General features: G+C 47.0%; 2 protein-coding genes across 3 annotated transcripts in view; both read right to left on the bottom strand.

Moving 5' to 3' along the window:
* NDUFA10 (NADH:ubiquinone oxidoreductase subunit A10) overlaps positions 1-15,678 on the bottom strand; it is a 43,687-nt gene extending 28,009 nt beyond the window's left edge. For both annotated transcript variants that reach the window (XM_086375390.1, XM_086375401.1), the window contains exons 1-5: positions 15,609-15,678; positions 3,326-3,494; positions 2,396-2,611; positions 1,794-1,880; positions 58-179 (exon numbers count right to left, since the gene is read on the bottom strand). In XM_086375390.1, the coding sequence (XP_086231516.1) occupies positions 58-179; positions 1,794-1,880; positions 2,396-2,611; positions 3,326-3,494; positions 15,609-15,647 (633 nt within the window). In that variant the 5' untranslated portion in view covers positions 15,648-15,678. The remainder of the gene's footprint in view (positions 1-57; positions 180-1,793; positions 1,881-2,395; positions 2,612-3,325; positions 3,495-15,608) is intronic.
* A 4,593-nt stretch (positions 15,679-20,271) lies between these two features.
* On the bottom strand, positions 20,272-21,230 carry LOC147374840 (olfactory receptor 6B2-like). Its single transcript, XM_086373775.1, is given in 2 exon segments — positions 20,272-20,327; positions 20,330-21,230. Coding segments are annotated over 2 exon segments (957 nt in total).
* Positions 21,231-23,100: the final 1,870 nt, after the last annotated feature.

Genomic DNA, 23,100 nt, shown 5'->3' with positions numbered 1-23,100 from the left:
ACCACCGTGAATGCCGACACCCAGGGAGGCGGGTCTAGGACAGGAAGGCTGAGTTACGTTTCCCTTCTTCTGGATCCGGCTCTGGACCTCGGGGACCGGCATGTCCACGTAGACGACCACGTGGGGGGGCAGGTACTCACAGATGGTGACCTTCTTCACCTGGTTGTAGTGGTCCACACCTGGGGGGAGAGAAACGCCTCCTGTCAGCCAGTGGTCCAGACAGCCTTCAGGCACATGTCCCTCTCAGATTGAGGGACAAAGGGGCCGGCAGCTCTCAGAGCTGCGTGTCAACCAGCAGCCGCATGAGTCATGACCGTGACTGCCGGCTACATGCACATCGTGCTGGCTCACAGCGCCCGCAGCCGCCCCCCCACAGCAGGGCTCCCCCCATCACCACAGACCACAAGGATCAGGCCACAGAGACCAGCTGACTACCCCACAGTCAGGGGCTTTCCTGGTGGCTCAGTGGTCAAGAACCTGCCGGCCAATGGAGGACATGCCGGTTTGATCCCTGGGTTGGGAAGATCCCCAGAGGAGAAATGGCAACCCAATCCAGGATTCTTGCTGGAGAATTCCATGGACAGAGAAGCCTGGTGGGTTACAGTCCATGGGGGTCTCAAAGTGTCAGACGTGACTGAGTGACTAAATAACAAGAATCCAAAGTTAGACACTGGGATTTAAACCCAGCCTAGTAACACTTTCACTTCACTTCAAGAGTTCTCTGCAGCCCAGATCTGCACATGCCTTGGCTGCATACAAGGTACAATGGGTAGCGCCATCGGCCCGGTGGTTAGCCCCACTGGCAGGTGGGTCCACTCTATTCCCCTACAGGCTCGCCAAGTGCGCATCCTGGGTGCCTCAGGCCCAGCTGGCCCCGCAGGTGCTCCACTGCCTGTTGCGGGTCTTCCTCTTGTGATGCCCCGTCCAACCCCAACTTCCTACCGAGGGTCTCCTTCTTAACCTCCCTTCCCTGAACACATCCTTCAGACAAACGATCTCAAATGGAACCACACATCTCCCTTGCCTAAACCCGAGGGGCTCCCCTGTGCGTGCCTACCCCCAGCCCCCGGCCCCCCTCTGAGCCTTGCCAGCGCCCGCAGCGCATGCCACTCCCTTGAGGGCAGCACCGTGGCCTAACCAGGGCTCCCTGCTCAGGGGCGCTGCCCCCGAGACCCCATCTCCACGCGGTCAGCCGTTCCCCAGGCTCCCTCGCTCCTTGTGGCCAGGCTAACTGCAGCCAGGAGCCTTTTCCCTTGTCTACTGGCCACTTGTCAGACCTTCAGCACCGCCCACCCGGTGCTACTGGCACTGAAAGCACCAGAACAGCATGTGGGCGCGAAGGTGGCCTTCCCAGGGCCAGGAAGGGCCGTGGTGGCTGCAGGCAGGAGGCTCCAGGACAGGCCGCTCAGGGAGACCGTCTGCTGGGGCTCTCCAGTGCGCTCTCATGGGGAGAGATGACTTTAGGAGGGACAGGGCGGGCAGGGACTGGCTTTCCCTGAGGGAAGGCGGCCTTCCCAGGGCCAGGAAGGGGCCGCGGTGGCTGCAGGCAGGAGGCTTCAGGACAGGCCGCTCAGGGCGACCGTCTGCTGGGGCTCTCCAGTGCGCTCTCACAGGGAGAGATGACTTTAGGAGGGACGGGGCGGGCAGGGACTGGCTTTCCCTGAGGAACGGCATCATTCATCTACTTATTAACAACAGACGCTCACAGAACGTGTACCAGCTGCAGGGTGGGTCTAGCAGGACCTTTACAAAGCCACCCCCGTGCCCACAAGGCCAGCCTGCCGCCGACTCACATTGCTTCCGGATGAAGCCTTGTCGGTACATCGCCTCCAGGAAGACAAAGTCACTGTAGATGGAGCGCTCCAACACCACACCCTGTCCTGTTTAAAAACATGGAAACAAAAATCAGAATCAGAGAATAACTGCAGCAGTGAAAACCAGTCTGTTCACTTTAGAAATGGAAAAAAATTATTTACAACTCCATTTCCATACCAAATATTTTCAAAAGAACACATATCATATATGCACTTCTAAGCAGAAAATCATTTTCTAAAACTAGAATACTCATCCACTTCAGAAATAGAATGTTCTGTTTTGCTCTTTCGCAGATCCAACAGAAACATCAGCTAACAGAGAAAAGGCACTGGTTTTTGAACTGTAGACTCCCCGCCCCCACCCCCATCCTGCCCCCATCCCAACCGCTCAGTGAGACCCTGGGGTCAGCCCCCACCACACCATCGTGGATCTCAAGTATGATCTAATTGGAAAGCCAGAACTTGCCTTGTCAAATACCCCTTAAAAGCAGCTCTACAGAGAGGCAATCTAGGACCGAATTCCGGAAGGGGCCTGAGCGCAGCCTACGCCCAGCAGCCGTCCGCCGCGCAGGGACACGCACCTGTGCTCAGCAGGTGCTCCAGGGCATCCGCGTACTGCAGCAGGCGGCTGGCGTACAGCCAGGCCTGCAGGCGGTAGCTGTTGCCATCGTTGCTTTTCGGGTCGTCGTAAAACTTCTCCAAACTGCAGTTGCCACTGAACTGCACAGGCAGGGGCTTCCCGTCCCCTGTGGTGCTGTCCACATAGTGGATCCCCGCCTCGGGAAAGTGCTTCAGGCCTGAGGAGACAAGCCCCCAGACGAAACGTGACGTGGAAACGTCACAGCCCACAGGGAGCAGCGGGGACCCAGCTGAGCACCATCCCTGCGGCCGGTCAGCTGAGACCGGGGAAAGGTACCCTGATGCCTGCGTTCCTGGTGTGCAGAAGGGAGCGCGTGAGACCCTGGAGACACATGTGCAGGGGCGGCATGAAGCCCAGGGCTGATGACAGCAGGTCCCCCGCAGCCTTGTGTGAGCTGCTCCCGAGAGGGAGAGCTGCCCCTACGTGCGGGCGTCCGCTGCCTGCATGTGGGCACTGGCCTGTCAAATACCAGAGAAGGGGCTCGGACAACACCGGCCCAGAGTCAGAACCGTGGAGACACCTGCCTCTGCACCAGGGAGCTGCGTGCCACCACTTCCTATGAGGGCACGTGTGCGTGAGTGAGGGGACCATCGGCCCTGCTCCAGGGGCTGCTGCACAAGTGAGACTGCTCGTGTTAATGTGCTCAGCTTACACCACCAACATAAAACCCCAGTCCAAACTCACAACCGGCTTGGGCTTCAAAGAGTTTCCCTTATCTGGAAGACTAAAAACAGCTTTTTCAATGAGTGTTTCAAAAACGTAAAATACCTACCTTAGGCCCAATTCTATCTACTCAAAATAAAATCACACCCAGACAAGGAACTGTTTACCTGAGAAGACGCTGTTATTCTGCATAATAACAAGTTCATACCTAGTTTCTCTGCTATTTCTTTCGCAAGCTTGCTTTTTCCAGAACATATATTGCCATCTACAGTTATCAGTTTGCTCTTTTCTGTCATCTTTTTGGTTGCTTTTTCACCAAGTATGTACGCCAACGGGCCATACTGCAGCTTGAACTGGACACTTGTATGAATTCCTCCCTGAAAAACACACACCAAACATCACCACCATAGGAGCATCGTGGTTATTGCAGGCATTAGCAACTTTTAGATATAAATGCCAAGAAGACCCTCGGTGACAAAAGAACCAACATCAACATCTTTATAACCTATTTGTTTAATTACCATCTCCTAGTCCCACCCCCAGCATAAGTTCATAAAGGCAGGATACTGTTTTGACTACTGCTAAATCCTCAGGGCCTGGAACAGGACACATCTACCTTGTTCATTAAAAATTGTATGTGTGTATGTGTGTGTGTGTGTGTGTGGTATGTGTGTGTGTGGTGTGTGTATGTGTGTGTTGTGTGTGTGTGTGTGCTGTCGTGTGTGTGTGTGTGTGGTATGTGTGTGTTGTGTGTGTCTGTGTGGTGTGGTGTGGTGTGTGTGTGTGTGTGTGTGGTGTGGGGGGGGGTGTGTGTGTGTGTGTGTGTGTATGTGTGGTGTGGTGTGTGTGTGTGTGTGGATGAATGAAAGAAAGGTAGGATGGAGGGGAGGTGGGAGGAAGGGGACAGAGAACATTTCTTTGGTTCAGGCCTCAGTCTGTGGAACAGGTTATCTCATGTTTTTAAACAGCTCCCGATGTCCTCAAAGTACTTGAAAGCTAACAGACCTAAAACTGAAATTCAGCATGACCAGACCCCCATCTGCTCCCCTCACAAGCTCCCCTCCACCACCCACCAAGCAGAACAAAGGCAAGAGTCACCTGTGACCCGCTCCTCCTTCCTCCAGCTCCATCACCACACACACAACCCCACTGACCCCAACCCTTAAGTCTCTCTGGCCAGCGGCCCCTCCCTCCCCTCGGCACACTGACTGCAGCCATCTCACATCCCTTGTCTGTAACGCAAAAGCCTGCTTCTCCTGTCTCCAGCATGCAGATCTATTCTCCACACTGAAACTCAAACACCAAGCCTCGCCACTGTCCCCCATCCCAACCAAAAAACCCCACAGATCAGCACAGGGAGGAGCTGGAATGCCCTGTGCAGTACTGGGCTAGAGCTAGAGACATTGGTGTGAACTCATGTCCAGTTCACTACAGACACAGGGGGTCACACAGGGAAACACTCAAGGACACAGGTATTCAGAGGTGCGTACAACGGACTCCCCTGCTCTGTCTGCCAAGAGGGCCTAGAGCAACAACACCCCAGGATCAATTATGCCGAGCACCTAGATCTTGGTTTCTAATGCTGTTCTCCACTCAAAGGAGCAAGGGCTCCCGGGAGAAATGGCTGATTCTATGGCTACCTCTTGCCAGGCCAGGTAGTAAGGAAGTGTTCACACACACACCAGGAGGGGCAGGCTGCAGGGATATAGGAGCCACCTGAACGAGTGCCCAATGGCCACAGCTGGAACAGCCTGAGCAACACAGTACAGCTGCACTGAGTTTTAGCCCGAAATACAAAACAAATATACACAGTCCATACTGGTATAAATATAGAAGTGTGGAAGAGAGACAAGCCTCCCACACGATAGAATTCCAGATAATTCATGAGGATACTCTGCCCTGGGGACAGAGAATAATCCCCACTCCCTGGGTATGGGCTGCACGCAGTGACTTCCCTCCAAAGAGGACTCGACGGAAAGCGGGGAGAAAGAGCAACTTCACAGCAGAGACGCTGCCACTGCCCCAGTCAGGGGACTAAGGTCGACAGTGACAAGTCACATTCATGGTGTACCTTGCACAGTACGTGAGGAGGACGGCACTTGACCTCTGTGCTCTTCCTCCCAGAACACACAACCCCAGTCTAGTCATGAGAAAATATCAGACGAGTCCCATCGAGGGAGAAACTACCTGCCCAGTACTGCCCCAGACTGCTGCAGTCCTCAGACACAGGAGAACCTAAGAAACCCTTGCGACCACAGGAAGCCAACGGGCAGAACGATAGGTATCACAATGCTCCAGAGGTAACGCCTGAAAAGACAAACCACCCAAAGGCCCATCGACAGGAGACCAGTTTAGTAAACGGCAGGGCAGTCTCCGTGTTCCCAAGGTCTCAAATCCCAACAACCAAGAACCTAATTCACTAAGCAGCAGCCGTGTGCCAGTAGGTCAATCATTGATTCATTCAGCAACTGTTTCTTTTTTTTTTTTTATTTTATTTTATTTTTTTCCTTTTTTTATTTTTTTTTTTTTTTATTTTAATTCTCTTTATTACTTTTAAAAAAAAATCACATGCTCCCCATCCTGAACCCTCCTCCCTCCCAACCTCCCCATACCATCCCCCTGGGCCTTCCCAGCGCACCAGCCCCAAGCATCCAGCATCGTGCACTGAACCTGGACTGGCATCTCGTTTCATACATGACATTTCACATGTTTCAATGACATTCTCCCAAATCTTCCCACCCTCTCCCACAGAGTCCATAAGACTGTTCTATACATCAGTGTCTCTTTTGCTGTCTCGTACACAGGGTTATCGTTACCATCTTTCTAAATTCCATATACATGCGTTAGTATACTGTATTTATGTTTTTCCTTCTGGCTTACTTCACTCTGTATAATAGTCTCCAGTTTCATCCACCTCATTAGAACTGATTCAAATGTATTCTTTTTAATGGCTGAGTAATACTCCATTGTGTATATGTACCACAGCTTTCTTATCCATTCATCTGCTGATGGACATCTAGGTTGCTTCCATGTCCTGGCTATTATAAACAGTGCTGCGATGAACATTGGGGTACACGTGTCTCTTTCCCTTCTGGTTTCCTCAGTGTGTATGCCCAGCAGTGGGATTGCTGGATCATAAGGCAGTTCTATTTCCAGTTTTTTAAGGAATCTCCACACTGTTCTCCATAGTGGCTGTACTAATTTGCATTCCCACCAACAGTGTAAGAGGGTTCCCTTTTCTCCACACCCTCTCCAGCATTTATTATTTGTAGACTTTTGGATCGCAGCCATTCTGACTGGTGTGAAATGGTACCTCATAGTGGTTTTGATTTGCATTTCTCTGATAATGAGTGATGTTGAGCATCTTTTCAAGTGTTTGTTAGCCATCTGTATGTCTTCTTTGGAGAAATGTCTATTTAGATCTTTGGCCCATTTTTTGATTGGGTCATTTATTTTTCTGGAGTTGAGCTGTAGGAGTTGCTTGTATATTTTTGAGATTAGTTGTTTGTCGGTTGCTTCATTTGCTATTATTTTCTCCCATTCTGAAGGCTGTCTTTTCACCTTGCTAATAGTTTCCTTTGATGTGCAGAAGCTTTTAAGTTTAATTAGGTCCCATTTGTTTATTTTTGCTTTTATTTCCAATATTCTGGGAGGTGGGTCATAGAGGATCCTGCTGTGATGTATGTCAGAGAGTGTTTTGCCTATGTTCTCCTCTAGGAGTTTTATAGTTTCTGGTCTTATGTTGAGATCTTTAATCCATTTTGAGTTTATTTTTGTATATGGTGTTAGAAAGTGTTCTAGTTTCATTCTTTTACAAGTGGTTGACCAGATTTCCCAGCACCACTTGTTAAAGAGATTGTCTTTAATCCACTGTATATTCTTGCCTCCTTTGTCAAAGATAAGGTGTCCATATGTGCGTGGATTTATCTCTGGGCTTTCTATTTTGTTCCATTGATCTATATTTCTGTCTTTGTGCCAGTACCATACTGTCTTGATAACTGTGGCTATGTAGTAGAGCCTGAAGTCAGGTAGGTTGATTCCTCCAGTTCCATTTTTCTTTCTCAAGATCGCTTTGGCTATTCGAGGTTTTTTGTATTTCCATACGAATTGTGAAATTATTTGTTCTAGCTCTGTGAAGAATACTGTTGGTAGCTTGATAGGGATTGCATTGAATCTATAAATTGCTTTGGGTAGTATACTCATTTTCACTATATTGATTCTTCCAATCCATGAACATGGTATATTTCTCCATCTATTAGTGTCCTCTTTGATTTCTTTCACCAGTGTTTTATAGTTTTCTATATATAGGTCTTTAGTTTCTTTAGGTAGATATATTCCTAAGTATTTTATTCTCTTCGTTGCAATGGTGAATGGAATTGTTTCCTTAATTTCTCTTTCTGTTTTCTCATTATTAGTGTATAGGAATGCAAGGGATTTCTGTGTGTTGATTTTATATCCTGCAACTTTACTATAATCATTGATTAGTTCTAGTAATTTTCTGGTGGAGTCTTTAGGGTTTTCTATGTAGAGGATCATGTCATCTGCAAATAGTGAGAGTTTTACTTCTTCTTTTCCAATTTGGATTCCTTTTATTTCTTTTTCTGCTCTGATTGCTGTAGCCAAAACTTCCAAAACTATGTTGAATAGTAATGGTGAAAGTGGGCACCCTTGTTTTGTTCCTGACTTTAGAGGAAATGCTTTCAATTTTTCACCATTGAGGATAATATTTGCTGTGGGTTTGTCATATATAGCTTTTATTATGTTGAGGTATGTTCCTTCTATTCCTGCTTTCTGGAGAGTTTTTATCATAAATGGGTGTTGAATTTTGTCAAAGGCTTTCTCTGCATCTATTGAGATAATCATATGGTTTTTGTTTTTCAATTTGTTAATGTGGTGTATTACATTGATTGATTTGCGGATATTGAAGAATCCTTGCATCCCTGGGATAAAGCCCACTTGGTCATGGTGTATGATCTTTTTAATGTGTTGTTGGATTCTGATTGCTAGAATTTTGTTTAGGATTTTTGCATCTATGTTCATCAGTGATATTGGCCTATAGTTTTCTTTTTTTGTGGCATCTTTGTCAGGTTTTGGTATTAGGATGATGGTGGCCTCATAGAATGAGTTTGGAAGTTTACCTTCCTCTGCAATTTTCTGGAAGAGTTTGAGCAGGATAGGTGTTAGCTCTTCTCTAAATTTTTGGTAGAATTCAGCTGTGAAGCCGTCTGGACCTGGGCTTTTGTTTGCTGGAAGATTTTTGATTACAGTTTCAATTTCCATGCTTGTGATGGGTCTGTTAAGGTTTTCTATTTCTTCCTGGTCGAGTTTTGGAAAGTTGTACTTTTCTAAGAATTTGTCCATTTCTTCCTCGTTGTCCATTTTATTGGCATATAATTGTTGATAATAGTCTCTTATGATCCTTTGTATTTCTATGTTGTCTGTTGTGATCTCTCCACTGTCATTTCTAATTTTATTGATTTGATTTTTCTCCCTTTGTTTCTTGATGAGTCTGGCTAATGGTTTGTCAATTTTATTTATCCTTTCAAAGAACCAGCTTTTGGCTTTGTTGATTTTTGCTATGGTCTCTTTTGTTTCTTTTGCATTTATTTCTGCTCTAATTTTTAAGATTTCTTTCCTTCTACTAACCCTGGGGTTCTTCATTTCTTCCTTTTCTAGTTGTTTGAGGTGTAGAGTTAGGTTATTTATTTGACTTTTTTCTTGTTTCTTGAGGTGTGCCTGTATTGCTATGAACTTTCCCCTTAGGACTGCTTTTACTGTGTCCCACAGGTTTTGGGTTGTTGTGTTTTCATTTTCATTCGTTTCTATGCAAATTTTGATTTCTTTTTTGATTTCTTCTGTGATTTGTTTGTTATTCAGCAGCGTGTTGTTCAGCCTCCATATGTTGGAATTTTTAATAGTTTTTCTCCTGTAATTGAGATCTAATCTTACTGCATTGTGGTCAGAAAAGATGCTTGGAATGATTTCTATTTTTTTGAATTTACCAAGGCTAGCTTTATGGCCCAGGATGTGATCTATCCTGGAGAAGGTTCCATGTGCGCTTGAGAAAAAGGTGAAATTCATTGTTTTGGGATGAAATGTCCTATAGATATCAATTAGGTCTAACTGGTCTATTGTATCGTTTAAAGTTTGTGTTTCCTTATTAATTTTCTGTTTAGTTGATCTATCCATAGGTGTGAGTGGGGTATTAAAGTCTCCCACTATTATTGTGTTATTGTTAATTTCTCCTTTCATACTTGTTAGCATTTGTCTTACATACTGCGGTGCTCCCGTGTTGGGTGCATATATATTTATAATTGTTATATCTTCTTCTTGGATTGATCCTTTGATCATTATGTAGTGACCTTCTTTGTCTCTTTTCACAGCCTTTGTTTTAAAGTCTATTTTATCTGATATGAGTATTGCTACTCCTGCTTTCTTTTGGTCCCTATTTGCATGGAAAATCTTTTTCCAGCCCTTCACTTTCAGTCTGTATGTGTCCCCTGTTTTGAGGTGGGTCTCCTGTAGACAACATATGTAGGGGTCTTGTTTTTGTATCCATTCAGCCAGTCTTTGTCTTTTGGTTGGGGCATTCAACCCATTTACGTTTAAGGTAATTACTGATAAGTATGATCCCGTTGCCATTTACTTTATTGTTTGGGGTTCGAATTTATACACCATTTTTGTGTTTCCTGTCTAGAGAATATCCTTTAGTATTTGTTGTAGAGCTGGTTTGGTGGTGCAGAATTCTCTCAGCTTTTGCTTATCTGAGAAGCTTTTGATTTCTCCTTCATACTTGAATGAAATCCTTGCTGGGTACAATAATCTGGGCTGTAGGTTATTTTCTTTCATCATTTTAAGTATGTCTTGCCATTCCCTCCTAGCTTGAAGAGTTTCTATTGAAAGATCAGCTGTTATCCTTATGGGAATTCCCTTGTGTGTTATTTGTTGTTTTTCCCTTGCTGCTTTTAATATTTGTTCTTTGTGTTTGATCTTTGTTAATTTGAGTAATATGTGTCTTGGGGTGTTTCACCTTGGGTTTATCCTGTTTGGGATTCTCTGGGTTTCTTGGACTTGGGTGATTATTTCCTTCCCCAGTTTAGGGAAGTTTTCAACTATTATCTCCTCAAGTATTTTCTCATGGTCTTTCTTTTTGTCTTCTTCTTCTGGAACCCCTATGATTCGAATGTTGTAGCGTTTAATATTGTCCTGGAGGTCTCTGAGATTGTCCTCATTTCTTTTAATTCGTTTTTCTTTTATTCTCTCTGATTCATTTATTTCTACCATTCTATCTTCTAATTCACTAATCCTATCTTCTGCCTCTGTTATTCTACTATTTGTTGCCTCCAGAGTGTTTTTAATTTCATTTATTGCATTATTCATTGTATATTGACTCTTTTTTATTTCTTCTAGGTCCTTGTTAAACCTTTCTTGCATCTTCTCAATCCTTGTCTCCAAGCTATTTATCTGTGATTCCATTTTAATTTCTAGATTTTGGATCAATTTCACTATCATTATTTGGAATTCTTTATCAGGTAGATTCCCTATCTCTTCCTCTTTTGTTTGGTTTGGTGGGCATTTATCCTGTTCCTTTATCTGCTGGCTATTCCTCTGTCTCTTCATCTTGTTTAAATTGCTGAGTATGGGGTGTCCTTTCTGTATTCTGGCAGTTTGTGGAGTTCTCTTTATTGTGGCTATTCCTCACTGTGTGTGGGTTTGTACAGGTGGCTTGTCAAGGTTTCCTGGTTAGGGAAGCTTGTGTCAGTGTTCTGATGGGTGGAACTGTATTTCTTCTCTTTGTTCAGTCGCGCTGTGGGGAGGGAGGGAGGGATGCTGCAAGCAAATAACACTGGCGTGCGCTCGCAGTGCCTCAGCCACACTGGGTCTGCCCCCGCTCACTGCGCGTGTAGCCTCCCTGCCCACACTGCTCGGGCTCTAGGTTGTTCCGCCGGGAACAATCCAAGGCTGGCCCTGGGTTGCATGTACCTCCCAGGTCCAAGCCGCTCAGGTTCAGGCACTCGGATAGTCCTGAGGCGCAGACTCAGTTGGGCCTGAGTATTGTGCTCTTCCCAGGTCCGAGCAGCTCAAGTGATGAGGTGTTTGGCGAGCGCCAATGCTGCGACTTATCGCCTCCCCGCCACTCGGTTATCTGGGCGCAAAACCGGCGCACCTTCTTAGGCAGATGTTAACCGTCCAGACCCCCAAGAAGTTTTAGTTAGCAAAGAAGCCTGCTTACAGTTTTATAGATAATGTCTCTCTGGGGCTGCGATTGCCCCCTTCCGGCTCTGGCTGCCTATCACCGGAGGGGGAAGGTCTGCAGCCGGCTATCTCTGTTCAATTCTTTGTTCCGTGCACGGGCCTGGCGGTCTTAGGTTGGGGCTGGCTTTTCGCGTAGTAGATATCCCACAGTCTGGTTTGTTAGCCCAAATTATTTCGCTCAGATAGTGCTCAGGGTATTCAGGCCAGATTCTTACTCTAAGCGATGCAGCCCGCGCTGCGCCTCCCTGCCCAGCCCCCGCTTGTTAATGGCGCCTGCAGGCGTCTGCGCTGCTTCTCCACTGGGGGAGTTACCGTAGGACTCGCAATCTTCGAGTTTTAATTGTTTATTTATTTTTTCTTCCTGTTACGTTGCCCTCTGTGCTTCCAAAGCTCGGCACAGATTCGGCAGTGAGAAGGTTTCCTGGTGTTTGGAAACTTCTCTCTTTTTAAGACTCCCTTCCCGGGACGGAGCTCCGTCCCTCCCTCTTTTGTCTCTTTTTTTGTCTTTTATATTTTTTCCTACCTCCTTTCGAAGAGTTGGATTGCTTTTCTGGGTGCCTGATGTCCTCTGCCGGCATTCAGAAGTTGTTTTGTGGAATTTACTCGACGTTTAAATGCTCTTTTGATGAATTTGTGGGGGAGAAAGTGTTCTCCTTGTCCTACTCCTCCGCCATCTTGGCTCCTCCCTCAGCAACTGTTTCTTGATTCCCGTACCATCCTGTCCTTTTTCTAGACAGGATATGGGGATACGGCAGTGACTCAAAAAGATCCCACAGGATAACAAAGCAAAAAGAAATTACAGAGTGAGTGCTGCAGAGGGAGCACAGTGCATGGGATGGGATGTAAATTAAAACGGATGGTCACAGAACCCTTAGAGATTGATGTCTGAACAAAGACTGGAAGGCAGTGAGGGAACTAGCCACATGGACATCTGGGCAGAGGAACAGTGAGCGCCAACGGCCTGAGGCTAGAGCACTGCAAGGGTCAGCAAGGCCAGAGTAGCTGGTGCCAAGGGGACTGGATGGGGAAAGAGCAGCAGAGGAGACGAGTGAGGGGGTTAATCACATTGGTACCTTGCATCCTGGAAATCAACCACTCTTGCCCCTGGAGAAGGGAAAGGCTCTCCACTCCAGTATTCTGGCCTGGAGAATGCCATGGACTGTATAGTCCATGGGGTCGCAAAGAGTCGGATACAACTGAGACACTTTCACTCACTCACTCCTCCAGACTACCTCTGAGCCATGTGCAAACTGTTCCTTCTCCATGTCCCCAACCTGAAGACACCACAAGCTGTGGCCCAGAGCGGGTGCACAGCAACGTCGTAGAAAGCTATCAGTCACTCTGACTCCAAAATCTTTCCAAAGTGCTTTTTTACATTTATGATAGTCTTTCTGTAATTTCCTATCCTCAGTCTCATTTTTCTGCTCTGTGGAATCACATGGAATAGTGATCTTTCATAACACATTTCCAATTTCTTCAATTATTCCTCAATTATTAGGTTGATGAAAAAGTAAGTGCGGTTTTGGACAGTGAATTTTTTTAAATGATTCTAACTAGGCTCAAACACATCTTTGTTAGTCAAAATAGGAACCATTACAATCAACATGTTTCTGCCAACAATATATAAGTTTGTTTATTCCTATAGGTTAAAAAATCCATGCTTTGGGATTCAATGAACTCTTGGAAAGCATTTTCTGCCTCTTGCTGGTTGGGGAAGTGTTTTCCCTGCAAAAACTCATCAAGGTGCTTGAAGAAGTGGTAGTTGGTTGGCGAGACGTCAGGTGTATATGGTGGACGAGGCAAAACTTTGTAGACCAATTCGTTCAACTTCTAAAGTGTTGGTTGTGTGACGTGCAGCCAGGCGTTGTTGTGAAGAACTGAGCCCGCTCTGCTCCCCAGTGCCGGCTGCAGGTGCTGCAGTCTACTGTGCATCTCATCCATTTGCTGAGCATACTTCTCAGATGAGACGGTTTTGCCAGGATTCAGAAATCCGTAGTGGATCAGACGAGCAGCAGACCACCAAACAGCGATCATGATGTTTTTTTGGTGAAAGCTTGGCCAAATTTGGGAAGTGCTTTGGAGTTTCTTCTCAGTACAACCACTGAGCTGGTCATTGCAGATTGTTATATAAAATACACTTTTTGTCACACGTCACAATCAGATAGGGAAATGGTTCATTGTTATTGCACAGAATAAAAGATGACACTTCAAAATGATGATTTTTTTTTATTTTCAGTCAGCTCATGAGGCACCCACTTTCTGACCTTTTTCCCATTTCCAATTGGCTTCAAATGTCAAACAACCACAGAATGGTCGATGCTGAGTTCTTCAGCAACTTCTCGTGTAGTTGTGAGAGGATCAGCTTTGATGATCCTCTCAACTGGTCACTGTCAATTGCAGCCATGAAATTAAAAGACGCTTACTCCTTAGAAGGAAAGTTATGACTAACCTAGATAGCATATTGAAAAGCAGAGATATTACTTTGCCAACAAAGGTCCATCTAGTCAAGGCTATGGTTTTACCAGTGGTCATGTATGGATGTCAGAGTTGGACTGTGAAGAAAGCTGAGCACTGAAGAATTGATGCTTTTGAACTGTGGTGTTGGAGAAGACTCGAGAGCCCCTTGGACTGCAAGGACATCCAACCAGTCCATCCTAAAGGAGATCGGTCCTGGGTGTTCATTGGAAGGACTGATGCTGAAGCTGAAACTCCAATATTTTGGCCACCTGATGCGAAGAGTTGACTCACTGGAAAAGACCCTGATGCTGGGAGGGATTGGGGGAAGGAGGAGAAGGGGACGACAGAGGATAAGATGGCTGGATGGCATCACTGACTCGATGGACAGGAGTCTGAGTGAACTCTGGGAGTTGGTGATGGACACGGAGGCCTGGCGTGCTGTGATTCAAAGGGTCACAAAGAGTTGGACACGACTGAGTGACTGAACTGAACTTCCGATGGCTAGCCACTGAGCTCGTCTTCCAGGCTCTTGTCTCCTTTGCAACTTCTTGAACCATCATTGCACTGTACGTTCATCAGCAGTTCCTGGGCCAAATGCGTTGATGTTGCAATTTGTCACCACTGCTTTATGACCCATTTTGAACTCAAAAAAAAAAAAAAAAAAATCACTCAAATTTTCTTTTTGTCTAACATCATTTCCCTAGTCTAAAATAAATGTAAAATACACAAGAAGTAATGTTATTAGCAAAGAAACATAAAGTGAGAAATGTGCATTAAAATGATGTATAACATAACCACATTTAAGAATGTATTTCAACAATGTGAAATGAAATTACTTTTGCACCAACCTAATAACAAGCTGCATACTCTTTGCATCCTATTCATTTTCCTCTGGACCTACTGAAGTCCATCTATATTCCCTGCAGGGAGTGATGTTCAGGATGGACACAGTCACAGATGGGTCCATCTAGTGAGCACCCCGCAGCAGAATAGTACCCGCTCTATCCTGGGGCTCTAACTTCCACTAATGCAGGGAAGTATACTGGGTGTTAAACACAACTATCTCTCTCTTTTTCTTCTCTTTTGCAGCCTGAATTATCTCCTAAAGACATTTATATGACTTTTTAATAAGACCACTGCACTGTTCTGTTCAATAACCTTTGCTCATCAAAATCCTAAGCACAGAGGTCAAGTCTCTACAATTTGCCACCAACGTTCCTCCAGTCACTAGGAGCCACAGAAGCTAAGATGCAGTCACTGTCATAAACTGGTTTTCCTGACACAACTCATTTTGCTTGTCTTGCTGGCTCTGCGAACAGTGTCATTCCAGAAGGTCTCCTAATGCTTCCAGATCGGACCTGAACGCCTTCTGCCATTTCTGCTCTCCGTCACTCACCCCTTACCGGCCATTGACAGCGCCGCCTCAGGAGTTAACGAGTGAATGAGCGCGCACGCCCCCGGCTCCGGCTCAACACACCTGTTCACTAGCCCACCCCGCAACCGCTGTAACCTGGCTTTCCCCTGCCGGGCGGCCAGGCAGCCCATTCACCTCCGAGCCCCACGTTCTACTTGGAGCTGAGAGAAAATGGCCTGAAGAAGCTGGCGGCTCTTGCAAGCTCTGCCCTCGCAATGCACGACCAGACACTTCAGAGGACAGTGGGATCCACCGCTAGGAAGGGACCTGGGAAGCCCGGAGAGGCGAGGAAGGGGCGGCGCCAGGAGGACAAAACAGGTTCCCCCCCTCCGCCCCCCGCAGCTCCCGCCCGCCGCCGGCTCACCACGCGCGGTGGGACAAGTCTCAGCAGCCTCAAGGCCATGGCTCCGCTGTCTGCACCGGCTCAAGGACCCGAGGGGACGCGGTCGCGACAGGGTCCTCTCCCGCTGCCGGCGCGCCGCCGTGACGTCACGGCTGGGGTGTCCGCGCCGCGCCTGACGGGAATGTTCCGGCGGCGAATGCAGGCGCACAGCGCGCAGCCGCGGGCTGGTCCGCTAGGGGTCTCCCTTGGCGTCCGCCTCGTCCCGGCGTCTTAGGGCCTGCCTGCAGCCCGAGTTCTGAGGGGTGAGTTCTGAGGGGTTGTCCTCCCGTCGCCCAGGTTCCCAGGGGAGGCTCGACCGCCGCCTGGATTCTGAGGGACGGTCCTCTCGCCGCCTGAATCTTAAAGGGAGGCCCGCCCGCCGCGGGTTTTGAGGTGGCGCAGTGTGGGGAGCTGAAGCCGCCCCGGGCCCGGTAGTTACTACCGCGCCTCACCCGCGTCCAGGGCGCACCCCACCCTCCCGACTCCCCAGGGCTGCAGGGCAACCCAGAGTCATCTTGAAAGTGTCTCCGCAGCTCACAAACCACCGGAGGCTAGGAGGGCGGTCAGCGGGTGAAAGGAGGGCCGGTGTGAGAGCGCACGCCGGACAAGCGTGATCCTCAGAGAGGCTCTCAACGAGGGATCGGGAACAGGATCGCCCTTCCCGGCCCACGGGGCTTGAGATGATTTCTTTCCTACTACACTTGACATTTGAAACTTCTCACAAGCCTCACCCTCCTCCACCTCCTCCTCCTCAGGCGTATTGTTTTTAATACCCTAAGTGTTGTTTAACATTCATTCGGTTTTCAGCTTTTCAGAATGGTCATGGAGTTGTCACAACAAATGTCCTTTCAATGGATGTGTCTCCAGTAAGAGAACTGCTTGTCCAAAATTCAGATCCCCAGCCCCCAATGCCGGAGGGTCTGATTTAGAAGATCTGGGATGGGCTCTAAAATCTGTTTAGCAAGCTTCCAGCTAGTTCTGATGTGAATGACCCACATTGAGAGAAACACGGCTCTATACGTTGTCCGAGATCTGGCTGGCCGTGTCCAGATCCTGCACCACTGTGCCCTCAGCCCCAAGCAGACTCCTCACGCAGCACAGGTGTGCCTCAAATACAGTTAGATGACCAGGTGTGACCAGGTAGCCCCAAGCCATCTGGCCCGGTGGAGTCACCACTTATTACCCAAGTGCTGGCTCCGCATTGTGATGTCTAGAAAGCCCCATGTCCTTGCCAGTATGTCTGAGAAGTTGGGGGTGTGGGGGGTGAGGGTGGGGACGCCTCCCTGTCAGGTTCTCTGGCCTTGTGCCACTAGCCAATTTGCATAGTCGCTCCAGTACTTGGTTGTCTCTCCTGCTTCACCCAAGCAAACACATGTCCTTCTTATCACTTCCCAAGACCAAGTTCTGTGTTTATTAACTTTGTACTGATGGCATAGTGAAAAAGAGAGCGAGATCTTAGTGGAAACAAAATAACCTTAAGTTAAATATCACTGTCCTGAGGTATCACTGTACTAAGTTTTCTCAAACAGCATGTGTGTGTGTGTGTGTGTGTGTGCGTGTATGCGCGCGTGCACGTTTGCACACACGTGCATGCAAACACAGACACAATCATGTCCGACTCTTTGCTAAACCATGCACTGTAGCCTGCCAGGCTCCTCTGTCCAAGGGATTTTCCAGGCAAGCGTACTAGAGCTGTTTGCCATTTCAAGCTCCAGGAGATCTTCCTGACCCAGGCATTGAACCCTCATCTCCTGCATTAGCAGGCAGATTCTTTACCACTGGGGCCAGCTGGAAACAACTCCCCCAAATGGAATCACATGGTCAGTCTCCTTGGCCCCACACCCACCACTCTATTTTGGGAACTGCCTTTCTGTCAAGGGCCTTTCCAGGCCTGGTCTCCTCTTCTCCCTGGTTCCTGCGTCCAACTATAGATCATGAGCAGGAGATGGTGTCCATAGGGGCAGACCTCCTCACGGCTCTTAACCCTAATGTTTATGATGAATATTGTAGGAAGGCATGGTTTGTTATATATAATGTTTCCCCAACTACTTTTTTAAAACCAAACCTTACTCAGTTACACAGAAATACTCTTGTATCTAGAGTAAGTTGAGCTGTTGGTGCACAGAAATAAATGATATGTTCGATGTCCCTAATAGTAACACGTGAATATTTGTTCTGGGATCTGGACAGCCAGCCACGACCAGGTGCTGCCATTCCGTATCCAGAAACAAGGAGAGAAAGCAGTGCGCTTGGGGATGTCCCTTCCAAAGGAGCTCCATTTATGAGTCTCTAGCCTATCTGTCCAGCTTCAGTTGAAGCAATTGTATAATCACTTAACTACAGCAGTGAAACCAAATGAGCAGAAGTTCAATATTAGTTTATAAGAGAGAAAGTTGGATTTTCTGGATCAGTATGAGATACTTTGAAAACAACAATACATTAAGGCCCCTGCACTTGAATGAGTTCTGTTCTGAGTCCTAAGACGTTTCTAGATCCAACCAGGTGACCCTAGATACCCAACTAACACAATTGGCTAATACTGTATAGTAATAGCTTTATAATACTTTTCACAATGTATAAAAAACAAGCAAACAAAAAGCATGTTTAACCTGACAGCACACACAGTGCCTGGAAAAGTGCAGTAGTGCCTACCAACAGCTGGCACGCAAGGGCTGGCATGGACTCAGCAGGCAAGAAGAGCTACTGACTGGAGGAGAGAGAGGAGGTGGGAGACAGTAGAACTGGAGGATCGTCAGCAACGGGAGATGGAGGGTGAGCTGCTGCTTCACTCACACATGACATGGATCACACAGGTTATGTTTCCTTCTTGGATTCAGTTCTATCCAGCCTCTTGGAAAAAAATGATCCAATGATGTCTGGATAGTACCTCTTTTTCTCTTCATAGATGACACAGTAGCATTGGATTGCATTCTGAATAGCTGCTGCAACCTTTGTGTACAGTTCTACTTGTGTGATTGGACACACAAACAAATTGTTGAGAGTTTGCAACTTGAATGTTTGTATGTAGGGGACTTATTGTAACAAAAATATTATAGCTGCATTATCCTGAAATCACATAAGGTGCAACAATTTACTAATTACTTGATAAAAAATATCTATAAAAACCTATAGCAAACCTCATACTTGATAGTGAAAGACTGATGCTTTCCTTCTACTCTTTCTAAAATAAGAAACAGGCTGCAATATCTGCAGGCTTCCTTGGCGGCTCAGCGTTAATCCACCTGCCAATGCAGGAGACATAGGATTGATCCTTGGGTCGGAAAGATTCCCTGGAGGAGGAAATGGCAACCCACTCCAGTATTCTTGCCTGAAGAATCACATGCATGACAGAGGAGCCTGGTGGGTTACAGTCCATGGGGTCCCTAAGAGTTGAACACGGTTGAATGACTAACACTTTCACTTTCAAGGCATAAAGATTGGAAAGGAAGAAGTAAGACTATCTGTATACATAGGTAACATGTATTGTTTATGTAGAAAGCTCAAAGCAACCTACAAAAAACTCCTACAAAAAATCATAAGTGAATTCAGCAAGATTTCAGGTTACAAAATCAACATGAAAATCAACTGCATTTCTATATACTAACAGAAAAACAAAGGGAAACAAAAAGAATGCAATGCCACTTATGATTGCTCTAAAAATGTAATACTTGGGTATAAATCTAGCACAGACATACAAATCTAGCAAAGACATACAAATCTAGCAAAACATACAGGATATGTATGCTGAAAGCTACACAACATGAGAAGACTCAACAGAGAAACAATGAGAACTCTCCCCCAACTGATCTGTAAGTTTAACGCAAGTCCTGTCAAAATATCAACAACGTTTTTATTGATGTAGATGAGCTTGTAATAAAACTCACTTGTCCAGGCCCCAGAAGAGCAGCAGCCATTTGGGAAAGGAAGAGTGAAGTGGGAGGGATCATTCCTCCACTGTTGAGGATTTACTCTGCGTCTACGTTAATCAAGACCATGTGGTCCTGACAGGACTGACACAGAGATCAGAAATAAATCTGCACCAGTATTGTCAACCGATGCTTTCCAAAGATGCAGTGCAGCTCAGCAAAGGAATGACAGGCTTTTGAGCAAATGGCATTACAGCAGCTGGACGTCCATGGACAACAAACCTTAATATGCCCATCACGCCTTATACAAAACTGACTCACAGTGGATCATGGCCCTTCATTGCAGGGGCAAAGCTATGAAGCCTTAGAAAAAAGTCATAGGATAAAACCTTCAGGACTTAGGATTAGGGAAAGAATTCTTGGGCTTGACATCAAGAGCATAATACACATGAATAGACAAACAGACCATGGGACAAAATGAGTCCAAAAAGAGATGAGAATAGATAGATATTTGGTTTATGGAAAGGGTGATTTTGCAGAGGGCAAAGCATTGTCTTTTCAACAAAGAGTGGGTTCTGGTCAGTTTCATATGCATATAGAAAAGAATTAATGCTAACCCAGATCTCATACTGTAAATAAAAATCATTTTCTGATGGACTATAAATCGAGACAAAGGTGAAACAGCAAAGCTTCTGGAGTTACCCAGGAGAGTATCTTCATGATGTTGGAATAGGCAAACAATTCTCAGGTGGAAGATAAGGTGTTACTACCATCATAAATTAGACTATAGAAAAACTGTGCTGCTTTGAAACCTGGCCTAAGACCAGAGCCTTTTCAAGGCACCCTTGAACTCTTTGTTCCTCAGACAGTAGATCAAGGGGTTGATGATTGGGGTGAGGACAGTGTAAACAGCAGAGATGAGCTTGTTGGAGCTCCGGGAATCAATGGCCTGGGGCCGGACGTACATGAAGATCATGGCTGTGTAGAAGAAGGTGACCACAGTGAGGTGAGAAGCGCAAGTGGAGAAGGCTCTCCAGCGGCCCGAGGCCGAGGGGACGTGCAGGACGGCCAGGGTGATGTGCCCGTAGGACAGCACAGTTGCCACGAGCGGGAACACCAGGATGAGGAAGGCCAGGATGAAGTCAACCAGCTCTGCGGTTGAGTAGTCCGTGCAGGCCAGTTTGAGGATGGGGGAGATGTCACAGAAGAAGTGGTTCAGGACGTTGGAACCACAGAACATGGCGCTGGAGATAAAATAGACCTTGATCACGGAGATGGTGAAGCCACTCATGAAGGAGAAGGCCACCAACTGGACACACAGCCCTGTGGTCATGATGGCTTGGTAGCGCAGGGGGTGGCAGATGGCCACGTAGCGGTCGTAGGCCATGGAGGCCAGGAGCACACATTCGGTGCACACCAGGGAGCTGAAGAAGTAGAGCTGGGTCATGCAGCCCACGAAGGAGATGCGCCTCCTCTGCAGGAGGAAGCCGTCCAGCATCTTGGGGATGATGTCAGACTCGTACAACATCTCCAAGAAAGACATGGAGCCCAGAAAGTAGTACATGGGCCTGTGGAGGGAGGGGCTGCCCCAGACGGTGAGGATGATGGCCAGGTTCTCCACCAGCATGAAGAGGTAGGTGAGCAGGAAGAGGAGGAAGAGCAGGTACTGCAGCTGGGGGGCCGTGGGGAAGCCCACCAGGATGAAGGCGCTGACCTGGGTCACATTCTTCCCCCTCATCCTCTTGTGCGGGGCACCCAGGGCCACAAACAACCTTCAGGCCAGATGAGGGCCAAGGACGGCTGGGGAAAGAAAGCAGAGGTCAGCCTGGGGGTGGGTTTTGATCCAAGGAGGTGATGCCTGGTTCCTCAGACAGCAGGGGAGCAATGATAACAGTATTTCCATGTTTTGTGTTAGAAAAGCCCTGCATACATTTAGAGGTAATGACAGAGGACATCTAGGGAGAGTGGACATGCAAGGAGTAGTTGTTTTGACTTAAGAGAGGAGATCCTTTGCACGGCCCATCGGGGTGTGTGTCTGGGACCCAGGATGGGTGTATCGGCCCCGTCTTTGGCTGTAGGGCATGTTTTACAAGAGAACATGAGCCTGGATTCCTCGGCCACCACTAGCATCCACTGCCTCCACCACCTGCATCAGGACGAAGCATGAGGAAAACATATTGAACTTCATTTTTCCCAAGTTTTATGCATGGCAGCTGCTCTTCCACCTCTGCGGTGCCCTGCCCTGGTGCAGAAAGGTGCACAGGGAAGGCAAGTTGGGTGTGACTGGGGTCATGCCTGCCCCTCCCCAGAGGGAAGTGCTCTCAGGGCCTGAGAAGCTGCTGCAGGTGAGCGAGGGTCTCCAGGTCTCTGGTGGTGTGACCTGCCGCTCCCACCCTCAACCCATGCCCCCACCCATGGTCATACCCACACACTCACACGTGCATGCATCACACATACACTCACATTCTCACACCCATACATACACACACACACAGATACACACTGACACGTTCATCCAGTACACCTACACTCAGTCTCACACCCATAAATACACACACACCAGTACACACTGATACATTCATACAACACACCTCCACCATGAGTCTCAAACTGTACATACACACAAATATGCGGTCACACATTCATACAACACACCTAAACTCAGATTGTCACACCCATACATACACAGACACACACTGACGCGTTCATACAGCACACCTACACTCACAGTCTCACAGCCATGTACACACAGATATACACACTGACTTGTGCATACAACACATCTACAGTCTCACAGCCATGTGTACAGACATATAGTTACCCACTGACATGTTCATACAACACACCTACAACCACAGTCTCACACACATACACACTGACACATTCATACGACACACCTACACTCACAGCCTCACACCCAAACACACATACACACAGATACACAGTGACACATTCATGCAACACACCTACAGTCTCACACCCATATGTACACACACACACACAATACACATGATGCATTCATACAGCACACCTACACTCACGGTCTCACACCCATACATACTCACAGACACACAGATGCACACTGATACATTAATACAACACACCTATATTCACAGTCTCATACCCTATGTACAGACTCACACACAGATACACACTAAAACGTTCATACAACACGCCTACATTCACAGCCTCACCCTATATACATAAACACACAGATGCACACTGACACATTCATATGCACACCTACATTCTCACACTCATATATTCACATACACGTGCAGATACGCACTGACACATTCATAAAACTTCCTTACGCTCAGTCTCACACCCATATAAACAGACACACAGATACACACTGACACGTTCACATAGCACACCTACACTCAGAGTCTCACATCCATACATACACACACACACAAATACACACTGACTTATTCATACAACACCTACACTCAGTCTCATCCCATATACATACGCCCACAGATACACTGCCACATTTGTACACACACCTACAGTCTCACACCCATATGTACACACACAGATACACATTGACACATTCATACAGCACAACTACACTCACAGTCTCACACCCATACACACACACACAC

Source organism: Bos grunniens, chromosome 3 (assembly GCF_055505025.1).
Source record: "Bos grunniens cultivar Pamir isolate PY7600 chromosome 3, Bosgru_T2T1.0, whole genome shotgun sequence".
Taxonomy (NCBI): domain Eukaryota; kingdom Metazoa; phylum Chordata; class Mammalia; order Artiodactyla; family Bovidae; genus Bos; species Bos grunniens.
This window is presented reverse-complemented; position numbering and strand designations above follow the sequence as displayed.